The sequence below is a fragment of the Rattus norvegicus genome, chromosome X (assembly GCF_036323735.1).
Source record: "Rattus norvegicus strain BN/NHsdMcwi chromosome X, GRCr8, whole genome shotgun sequence".
NCBI classification, from domain to species: Eukaryota; Metazoa; Chordata; class Mammalia; order Rodentia; family Muridae; genus Rattus; species Rattus norvegicus.
This window is the reverse complement of record NC_086039.1, coordinates 106,395,521-106,407,727: the sequence shown is the minus strand read 5'-3', so window position 1 is coordinate 106,407,727 and position 12,207 is coordinate 106,395,521. Positions and strand designations below refer to the sequence as shown.

The 12,207-nt window shown below is 37.4% G+C and overlaps 1 protein-coding gene across 4 annotated transcripts in view; it reads right to left on the bottom strand.

The window, feature by feature from the left end:
- Il1rapl2 (interleukin 1 receptor accessory protein-like 2) overlaps nucleotides 1–12,207 on the bottom strand; it is a 1,532,967-nt gene that overhangs the window by 672,642 nt on the left and 848,118 nt on the right. For all 4 annotated transcript variants that reach the window (XM_063279885.1, XM_063279884.1, XM_063279886.1 and 1 more), the window contains 1 exon segment: nucleotides 21–207. In XM_063279885.1, the coding sequence (XP_063135955.1) occupies nucleotides 21–207 (187 nt within the window).

The window sequence follows — 12,207 nt, the reverse complement described above, 5'->3', positions numbered from 1 at the left end:
TTGACTTCATGCTGAGTTACCTTGTACCATACAACATCAGGTTCCTGATCAGACTTCTTAAAGTCATCCATGTCTGGGCAGGAGATCTCCTTTCGTTTAGTAACTTCAGATTTCTCTAAGTAGCGGATCCTGCTATTGTAGCACAGGCCAGATTCATTCTCTGCAACAGTCAAGGACATTGACACCTTCATGCAGTATGTGGAGTTTCTGTAGGAACAAAGAAATAAGAAAATGACTTTATTGGCTCTTTACAACTTTTGAACTCTATATATTTCAAGAGAATTGACTTTTCCATATAGAGCATTGCCTAGAAATGAGAAACGACACCAAACCAATGCAAAGTGACTTTTGTCTTCAACCAACAAAATGGTGTGAAGCAAAAATGGTGATGGGAACATTCCTGATTATGAGATAGTTACAGAGCTCCAAGGTTAAGATGTAGCAATCTATGAATATGTAATACAGACTTTACTCCTAGCAATAAATACTGCTTCCTGAATCTTTGAAGAGGAAGGTTGCAAGACCCTTGTGAAAAGGGTGGTCATAGACATTTCTGTTCTTCATCTGTCTTTTGGTAGCTCTCCTAATGATTGTAGAACTTAACATCGGTTTCTATCCTAACATTTCCTTCATACATACACACACACACACACACACACACACACACACACACACACACACACACATATATATGTATATATATGTATATCATATATGTATGATACCTGTTAACATATATAGCATTTATTTTACTTAACTTTTATAATCTGATTTAAGATTGTAGTGAACATGCTTGTATACTCAGATTTATAATTCTCTCCCATGGTTGGAACCACTAAGTTAACAGAACTATATATTTCTAGTTGATTTTGAGATAATCATTACTTATCACAATATAAATTGTTTTTCATCACCCAAGAATAGGGCTCAGTTCAAGCAGTGGTGGCCAAAGTTGTCTGAAGTAACAAAACAGACTCCTACATTTGGAGATCTCAGAAGGGAGCTCCCTTGCTTACTGTAATGGTTGATGATATTTGTCAATTTGATAGTATCTAGAGGCATCTAGGAGAAATATTCTGAGCATGATTCATTACAGGACCTAATTCCATGGCATTATCCACATTTAGTCTAAGTCTTCCTACCACAAGAAACACCTTCTAAAACCACATAGATGTGTTTAAAATGCTTCTTGAAATGGGCTAGTGGTTGGAAGTCCCACCCCTAGGCAAAGATCTATAGTCAACTAATGACTGCTAAGAAAGAGAGAAATAGCTTCTCCTTAGGGATGAAGCCCTAATAGGTTAGCCACTACAAAAGGGGTCAGTCCTGAATCCATAGACATACAAACAATAAAAAATACATCAAATATAAACATTACTTATCACTATATAAATTATACATGATTTTTCTCTACCCAGGCCAGAGATGTCAACTACACAAAGAGAAACTGCAATGTGTGAGAGAAGAGATTTGAAGCATCTTGACAGGATTGAGAAGGCCAACTGTAAATCATGGTAGGAGTGTTTAATCTTTCTTTCTGAAGGATATTTCAGGACCATATCTAAATTAACATTAACTTACTGCTAAAAATATGAAGTATCAACAGTAGCTGTACAAATCAAAGTAGTTGTAAGGTCCTATATCAGACAGAATTAGCATGCCAATTAGACATTTGAAGAGCACCCCAAATGGTTAGTGCCATGCATAGTTTCGTGGTCATTCATTGAAATTTTATAGCATTCCAAACATGCAAAACACAGAAAGGCAGATGGCTGTATTCATTTGGTTAACAAGCAGATATAATCAGTGAATATAATTACAAAAAAACTCATAAACTGGGACGGGCAAGTGTTATCAGAGAATAGTATAAAAGTAGACCAACTCTGATGTTCAGATACAGCACAAGTAGATTCTGTATGGTACTGTATTCCATTGTTTCTAATGTAGGTTTCCAGAACCCAAACAATGGAGATTCAAAAAGAACAAATGCTTGGAGCTAGAAAGATGATTCAGGTAGGTACACTTGTTCTTGCAGAGGACCAAGGTTTGGTTCTCAGCACTTACATGGTAGTTCATAACCATCCTTAACTCCAGTTACAGGGGATCCAATTACCTCTTCTGGCCTCCACAGGTACTAGACATGTACATGGTGCACATATTTGCATTCAAGTAAAACACCCATATACATAGAGTAAAATTAATCTAAAAACTATTTAAAAGAACAAATTCTTGTCAGAGGGTAGACACTTTACTTTTAATGTCATAGAGCTAAAAGTCACCATTTAAAGTCTCTTAAAGGAAAAGTAACTACTCGCTCAACTATTGTAGTTTTTTGTGAGTATTTGTATAGAAATTCAATATTAAGTGTTTTTGTAAATTCTAAGTCCCTTGGCTACCAACAAGGCCATATACGACCCAGCCTAGTACAAGAATCTCTTCTCCATTCACCAAGATGCATCCACAGAGGAATTGTCACTGTTCTTCCGACACACTAGGCTAATTAAACCAGAGGCCTTTATATTTGTTTTCATTGATCATCTAATGTCTGTTTATTTGATGAGCATAAGCTAATTAGGGGAAATGTTCTTTTCTTCTGCCTCAACAGTTTGTTCCTGGAACCCTAAGTGTATAGATACTAAATGATAAACTAATGTCCGTTAATTAAGTGAATAGACATTAAAATGTATGTATTTAAAAGTCATTCCATGCCGAATGGCTGAGAAACACCTAAAGAAATGTTCAACATCTTTAGTCATAAGGGAAATGCAAATCAAAACAACCCTGAGATTTCACCTCACACCAGTGAGAATGGCTAAGATCAAAAACTCAGGTGACAGCAGATGCTGGCGAGGATGTGGAGAAAGAGGAACACTCCTCCATTGTTGGTGGGATTGCAGACTGGTAAAACCATTCTGGAAATCAGTCTGGAGGTTCCTCAGAAAATTGGACATTGAACTGCCTGAGGATCCAGCTATACCTCTCTTGGGCATATACCCAAAAGATGCCTCAACATATAAAAGAGACACGTGCTCCACTATGTTCATCGCAGCCTTATTTATAATAGCCAGAAAATGGAAAGAACCCAGATGCCCTTCAACAGAGGAATGGATACAGAAAATGTGGTACATCTACACAATGGAATATTACTCAGCTATCAAAAACAACGAGTTTATGAAATTCGTAGGCAAATGGTTGGAACTGGAAAATATCATCCTGAGTGAGCTAACCCAATCACAGAAAGACATACATGGTATGCACTCATTGATAAGTGGCTATTAGCCCAAATGCTTGAATTACCCTAGATCCCTAGAACAAACGAAACTCAAGACGGATGATCAAAATGTGAATGCTTCACTCCTTCTTTAAATGAGGAAAAAGAATACCCGTGGCTGGGAACGGAGAGGCAAAGATTAAAACAGAGACTGAAGGAACACCCATTCAGAGCCTGCCCCACAGGTGGCCCATACATATACAGCCACCCAATTGGACAAGATGGATGAAGCAAAGAAGTGCAGACCGACAGGAGCCGGATGTAGATCGCTCCTGAGAGACACAGCCAGAATACAGCAAATACAGAGGCGAATGCCAGCTGCAAACCACTGAACTGAGAATAGGTCCCCCGTTGAAGGAATCAGAGAAAGAACTGGAAGAGCTTGAAGGGGCTCGAGACCCCAAAAGTACAACAATGTCAAGCAACCAGATCTTCCAGGGACTAAGCCACTACCTAAAGACTATACATGGACTGACCCTGGACTCTGACCTCATAGGTAGCAATGAATATCCTAGTAAGAGCACCAGTGGAAGGGGAAGCCCTGGGTCCTGCTAAGACTGAACCCCCAGTGAACTAGACTATGGGGGGAGGGCGGCAATGGGGGGAGGGTTGGGAGGGGGACACCCATAAGGAAGGGGAGGGGGGAGGGGGATGTTTGCCCGGAAACCGGGAAAGGGAATAACACTTGAAATGTATATAAGAAATACTCAAGTTAATAAAAAAAAAATAAAGAAAAATAAAAGTCATTCCATGTTTGTGCTTCTTTTTCATAGATCTCTTTTAATACAAATCTTCCATTATTTCAGATTCATATATGTCACTATTCAAATATCAATTTCCTTGTATAAGTGTGAGCTAGATGGCATCCATCTTGGACCACTAGAAGAAGAGTAGATCGAGTTTTTATAGCAGCATATTGGCAATGAATTGAATGTACTGATTATGTTTGGAAGACAAAAAGTACAGCAGAAGGGCATAAAGAGGTGGTCACAGGTTTAAATGGTACGTAACATAGAAGGGTCATATCTACTGGTTATCCAATGAGTTTGGAATGTTCCTTGATTATATATGCTCCATTATAATAAAACATACAGATAGAAGAACCTCATTACTTATTTAATATATTCCCATTATTAATTCCATGAAAAAGAACTAATACTCAGAATTATCAATAATAGAAATAATAGGTAGAATGTGTAATTATGTAAAAAAAAGTTCACTATCAAAAATGCTCTTATCACTGAGCAGAAAATTCTTTGGTGGTGGGAGGTTAACCAACAGCTCTCTAATTGGATATACAGTAAACTCAATAGCCAGGAATCTATGTCTGATGCTTTAAACCTAGCCAACTGTCCATGGTTGGATAAGTCATAGATCCTAGAGGAGAATCTACTTACTGCCAGGTCCTTTTTAAAAAAGATTTATTTATTATAGATAAGTACACTGTAGTTGTGTTCAGACATACCAGAAAAGAGGATCAGATCTCATTACAGATGGTTGTAAGCCAGCATGTGATTGCTAGGATTTGAACTCAGGACCTCTGGAAGAGCAGTCAGTGCTCTTAACTACTGAGCCATCTCTCCAGCCCTTACTGCCACTCCCTTAACCAGTGTTATTTATAACTGAATTTTAAATGTTTATCCTAATACTTAGATATAGATGTATCCCTCACCAAAGAAGTTTCTTTGTACAACAGAGACCATTAAGTAAAGTCAAAATGCAAAGCTCGGCTCACTGTGGGGACCTCAACTCCAAGAGATACAGCAACAACACAAACTCTAAACTTAAGCCTCAGGGAATGATCTGGAAAAAGGTATAGGAAGATCATAAGTTCCAGAGGACAGGATGTAAGGAGATACTCTTTTGTTTATTTGACAGGAAAGCTATATCAACAAAATCTCAAAAGTATGATCAATTAAATGAGACCCATATAATGACAAGACCAGGTGATATGTTAACTTGAATGGGGGAAAATCTCTCAAGTACCGACCACTAGTGAAGAGCCATAGGCAATTTATGGCTACTAAGAGAAAGAGATTCAGTCATTTTTAGGGATGAGCTCCCTCATAGGTTAGTGAATCCCAAGTGGTCAGTCCTAAACAAATACACATACGAGCAACACTAAATAGATTCAGTAAGCAAATTCCTATATGTGGTGGGGATTGTGTGCGAGCATGCGTGCATGCGTTAGAGAGAGAGAGAGAGAGAGAGAGAGAGAGAGAGAGAGAGAGAAAGTAATTAAAGAAGAGTTCATGAATTTAAGAGAAATTGGAAATGGGTGAAACATGGGCAGAGTTTAGGGGAGAAGGAAGGGTAAAATGATATAAATGCAGTTTTAATATATTAGATTTTCAAAGGTTTTAAATTAAAATTTAAAAGTTAGTTGACATTTTAAAAGTAGAATTGTAATAATACACACCCATTCCACACCATCATCACAAATAAAATATGTAAAATACTCAGCATATATTTGTCATATATTAGGTATTTAATAAATTATAACTATAAAATCAGAATTTTAGTATAGCTTCATTGTTAGCTATATCATCAATTAGTAATAGCAGTATATTTATATAATAATCACAAAAATATTTATAAACAAAACAATGATTGTAAGGGGCTAAAATAAGCCAGTAAGTTAGGACAGTTACTTGGACAAAAGAAATGGTCTGCAGGCATTACTTTGGGGAACAAAATAAATACCAGAAGACCAGAAATCTGAAAGGATCAACAAGACACACTGAGTTAGATACAAAAAGGAGAGCAAATGAAAAGAAACTTTCAGGTACTATAAAATACTAGCTACAAGACAAAGGTCAGAACTTAGGAGGTTAAAAGGTTAATGATGGGCCACTAAATTTTCTGGTAGGCTTTTTGGACAAATGTTTTCTATAATAAAATCCAGACCTCCGGGCAAAGATTTGCAGGCACAAGAGATGCTCTCATGTGTTCATTCTCCAACCTCTCCAAAGATTAAATGATTTAGACCCTGTGAGCAGCACTTGTATTAACTTGGGGTGACCATAAGGGCAGGGCACTCACCCTGAAGATGGCTGATGAGTTGCAGGAGGAAATGTTTCAATCCCGTCTAACCCTTAAAACACAAACAACCCTAGGCCAGGGCCCTGCATATACTCATTCTGACTCTGTTCACTGGCATGTCAATTGTGGCTGACAAATTGCTTGTTAACCCATGAACAAGCCCTAATATGAAATGGTTGGTGATAACCAAGGTCTCCGTAACGTAAAGACAAGGCCTAGTTTGAGTCATGTTGTCACTGTGGCTGACCTAGTAGAGGTGTGATCAAGGCTCCCTGACAGTCCGAGATTCAAGTTGATTTTTATTAGTCATGTAATCCAGGTCTGGCACGGTTCCTGCTAACAATCTTGCATTATTTAGATTTTATTTTGAAAAATGCCTCAGGCCAGTTCTATTTAAAAAAAATTCCCTGCAAGTAGGGCCTAAAAATGTTACTTTTCTTTCATTAGGTACAATTAGAGCTCTGCTAGCTTGAGGAGGCAGTCTGACTAGTATGCAAGAATGTCGATCATAAATTATTTTTCTCTCCCTCTTCACATCCCAAGAGGGACAAGAAACACACTCTTGCTTAATGTAAGGAAGGGGCCTTTACAACGATATTCCAGCAATAGCATACAATTACTTGCATCTGAAATCTTTGCAGGGAGAATTATCTCTTTGTATCCATAAGAGAATTGTTCCAGGATGCCCTGATACACATCTGAAGAAAAAAAAAATTAGATGCTCAAGCTTATTTTTTTCTCCATCTTTATTAAATTGGGTATTTCTTATTCACATTACAATTGTTATTCCCTTTCCCGGTTTCCGGGCCAACATCCCCCTCCCCCCCTCCCCTTCTATATGGGTGTTCCCCTCCCCACCCTTCCCCCATTACTGCCCTCCCCACAACAATCCCATTCACTGGGGGGTTCAGTCTTGGCAGGACCAAGGGCTTCCCCTTCCACTGGTGCCCTTACTAGGATATTCATTGTCAAGCTTATTTTTAATAGAAGATAATATATTTGCATATAACCTATGTACATTCTCCTGGATATTTAAATCATTTCCAAATGACTTATAACTAGTAAAATGTAGAAGCAATGTAAATATGTGATATATGTACTATATTGTCTAGTGACTGCTGACAAAAAGTGAGTACATGTTCAGTACAAATGGAATTATTTACTTCTTTGAATCTTTGGGTCATAGATATCTGGGTCCATGAGTGTAGAACTTACAAAACAAGAACGTTACCTCTATTTCCACAGTTTTTTATCATAGTTAATTCTACTGTCATGTGGGAAAGTGAGCAGACAAGATGAGTATCAACTAATAGGAATAAAATGTATCTATCTAGGACAAAGATCTCTTGGCTGTTACTCTCAGAAATGTCATTCGAACATTGCTTAACATCCAAACTAACTTGTGGTTACCCATGTCAACTGTGTAAGCTGATAAAATTGGAAGTATGCATTTACAAATAATGTATAAAGAATAATTGTATTAATATATGTAGCAAATCTGTTGCTGAAAATTTTGAATAAATGCCATAGCTTTCTATACAAAAATTTAATGTCAGCTAGTTTAAGTTATATTTCTTGCTGTTTTTTCTATTGTTAAATGAGACTGTTCTCCTCTAAACATAAAAAAAATGCAGTAACAAATTCCCATGTCCTTTGCTAGTTTTTCATTTCTTAAAATTTATTAGTAAAAGAAGGTTTTCTTGGAATATTTTTGTTTAATTTCTTTTAGCTTCATCTATTTTATTTTATTTTACATCATGTGTATGAGTGTTTTGATCATATGTTTGTCTGTGCAGCATAGTACTACACGTGCATGCCTGCTGCCATGGATATTAGAAGACGATATCACATCTCCTGGAACCAGAATCATATACACAATTTTCAACTGCCATGTGGGTACTAAGGATTGAACCTACTTTCTCTTTAATAGCCAGTGCTCTTAAATCAATGAGCCATCTCTCCTGTCCATGAATATATTTTTGAACTTAAAGCAACAAATGTAAGACTAATATAAACTGTAACTACACGAAACTGCAACCATGCAATATTAATGCAATAAATACCCAAAAGAAGGCAAATTGGCAAGGTTATTGATGTCATTAAGTGAAGCAAAAGTTCTATATAGTCATTAAAATGACAGTTGTTAGTTGCTACTTGTTATACAAGATATATACATTGAAAAGTAAATACAAATCTAATATAAGAATAAAAAGTACTTATGCTATGAAAGAACTTGGGAGAAATACAAGGTCATTTGAAAAAATCCCCTTTTGTTAAATACTTTTAGTTTATAGAGGTTTGAAGAGTTCAGAGGTTTTGGGTTTTGTTTTGCTTTGCTTGGCTTTTTATATGATGTTTTATCAAACAAAGGATGTATTATTTCACAATAAGGTAAACAAACAATGATGTGTTGGAGGTATGAACAGGGAATATTTTCTCAAGTGCTTTGATCTCCCACTGGTATAAATATCCAGACTTTGGCATGTTATTGTCCAACTCAGAATCATCCACTTATTTCCTTGTAGTTCACGGTAGAGTTAGGGGATATTTGAAGGTAACTCTAGAAAATAAAATGAACTGTACTTGAGAAGATTGCTCTTTGGGAAAATATGACCCATAAAATCAAGACATGGGTTCAAACCCCAACTCTATATTATCCTAACAATGGGTCTTTGGCCAGATGATTCTCAGATTTTGGGGGATATGAAAAAATGAGGATAGTAAATGTAATTGTGTGTATAAGGTTATTACATTCCAAAATGTCAGAACTGTAAAGTTTGAGAGATTTTGATGAATTTTCCAACTAACACATTTCATGAATACGTATGGACAGAAGACATGGGACTCCTAGGTCCAAGTTCATATACCCTAAGGTAGTAGGAGCAATGCAGAACAACAAGATTTGCATTGTTTACTCAAACGTTATTCCTTGGGATAATATAGAGGGGGTTAGTGTAAGCAATGCATTACAGTACAACTGAAGAATCTCAAGCTTAAGTAAAATGGATCTTTTATAATAGTCATTGGAATTCTAGCTCTTTGCTGTAGAGAACAACAGTCTCTTTTTTCTAACCACTGCTCTAAGAAATCTTGTTCTTCAGTTTAAAGAGAGATAATTTTTTTTACATACAACTTTAAAAAAAAAAGTAGCAACATGTTGGGGAGATGGCACAGTGATTAAGAGAACTTGAGGTCCTGAGTTTAATTCCCAGTCACCACATGGTAGCTACAAGCATCTATAATGGGATCTGATTTCCCCTTTTTATGTGTATGAAGATCAAGCACTCATAGACATGAAATGGATGAGTAAGTAACTTTTTAAATATGAATCAAGGAGGGCTCAAGGAAAGATGTGTGAATTTCCCTGAGAAGGGAAAATAGAATAGACTTTGTATGTGGACAGGGGTTGAGAGTGAGAGTGTGGGAGTGAGGCCAGGAGCAGAAAGGATCAGATACCGTGAGGACAGAGAGATGAATGGAACTGTGGGGGGCATCTCAGAGATGAACTAGGAACCTAGTGCAATAGAAACTCCCTGGAATCTATGAGGGTAACCCTATTAAGACTCCTAGTAATGGGAGATATGAAGCCTGAATTGGCCATCTCCTGTAACCAGACAAGACTTCCAATGGAGGGATTGGAACACCAACTAAGTTACAATACCACATAACTACACTTTTTCCTGCCTACAAGCTGGGCTGGAATATAGGTGGCACAGAAATTGTGGGAGTAGATAGCCAATGACTTGAGACCCATGGCATGAGAGGGAGCCCATTCCTGACATGACTTAGAGGGCCAGGAACCTGAGCTGTATAGCCCAGAGACCTCAAATAGAACCAAACATGACCATCAAACAAATAAAAAAGTCAACAAAATGATTCCTAATGATAGCCTGCTATATTCATAGACTGATGTCTAACCCAACCGTCATCAGAGAGACTTCATCCAGCAACTAATGGATATAGATAGAGAGACCCACGGGCAAACATTAAGCAGAACTTGTGGAATCCTGCCAACTAGGGAGAGGGAAGGAAGGAGGTGAAGGGCTTAAGGATACAACAAGAAAACCCACAGAATCAACTAACCTGATCTAACAGTGGTTCACAGAGACTGAACGAACAACCAAGGACTGTACATGGGTCTGACCTAGGTCCTCTGCATATATGTTACAGTTTTGTAGCTTGATCTACATATGGTACTCCTAACAATGGGAACAGGGGCTGTCTCTGATGCCATTGTCTGCCTTTGGGACCCTTTTCCTCATAGTGGGTTGCCTTGCCCAACCTTAATATGAGGGGAGGTGCCTAGTCTTATTCCAACCTGATATATCATGTTTGGATGACATACCTTGGAAGGCGTGCTTTTTTCTGAACAGAAATGGAAGAAGAGTGGATGGGGAGGGGGGAGGGGGAGGGGGAGCACTGGGAGGAGAGGAGGGACAAAAAACTGTGATCAGGATGTAATAAACGAGAGAAGAATACAGTTTTTAAAATTAAAAATATTTTTTATTATTTAAAAAATAATATTTTTATCCATATAGGGGATAGCCACGTAAGATAAAAAAGATGCTAGTTGTTCTATAGCTACAGTTACAGGTGGCTATGTGTAACCCAATGCACATGCTAGGAACTGAATTCAGGTCCCCTGGAAGAGCAGCCAATGTTCTTAATTGTTGAGCCATTGGAGGAAATAGGGTGGGTGTGGATGTTGAAGGGTAAAAATAGCGGATACATATTATATATATTTTTCAAATTCTATAGATTATACTACTCTGATGGTGAACTTCCATCTGAACTTTAATTAGTAATATACTAAATGAGCTCAGGAATTTTAAAAAGTGAAAGTAATATTGGTGTTGGGAAGAAAGTAAGACAGAAAATGCTTTCTGCTAACTTTCTAAAAACATAAAATGGCTTAAAATGCTTATTAGTTCTTTTAAATAAAAATCCACTTCATATTAAAATAATAAAAACTAAATGGTAAATAAGTTAAATAAACTAAAGGTTAATACAAAATACCCTCCATACATTTCCTGTTTAAACTGCAACCCAAATCATTGCATAAACAAATCTCATCTTAAAAGTGCTAGAAAGATCTGAGTTTCCACCAGTCACAATTAAATGATTTTCAACTAATCCCAGGCAGTTTAGTGATTTAACAATGCCCAGTATATCCAGTACTTAGGTATAACCAATCAGATGCTTTCTCTCCTTTCAGGCTCGGCTTATCTCTCCTGTTTTTTTCTAATGGCCAAAATATTCTGAATTATTTTTCCTGTTACTTTTATATTGCCCAACTTGCAAATTATCATTTATTCAAATAAACTTTCATTTGCTGATTTTTTTTCTCTCTTAATCAATATGTAGTGAGTTGTGATTGTTGGTTTTTCCCCCCCTTTGGAAGAGTTTGGTAATGGAGGTCTTTATGACATATGAAATATTGCATGCATGTCTAGGCTGAGGGACATCAGTCCTTTGCTTGGGATAAGCTCCTGGCAAGGAGAGTGTGTGAACTCTCCTTTGAAGAGTTTAATTTCTTTTTTGCTTCAGTCTTTTCTGTCTTGCTGTTCCCTATAGCATCAGGATTTTTTTTTCTGGAAGTTTTCCTTACTTCCAAGGAGGTGTAGAGACTTTCGTCTTAGCTCTCCTCACTACTTTCACAGTCTGGAAGTTGGACTAGTCCTTAATTAAAATCCAGTAGAGTTTGAAGATTTCCTTTTTTTAAGTCCTTGGAGAGAGATAGGCTGACAGCCTGTTAGGCAGGCCTTTGCAGGGGTATTAGGTGAACCCTATGGCAATTACACAGATAAACTGGACCTGAACCTCCTCTGATCAAGAGCTGGAAAGGTGAGATCTGCTGTCAAGTCACTCATGAACAGCAGCTACCAGGAGCCATT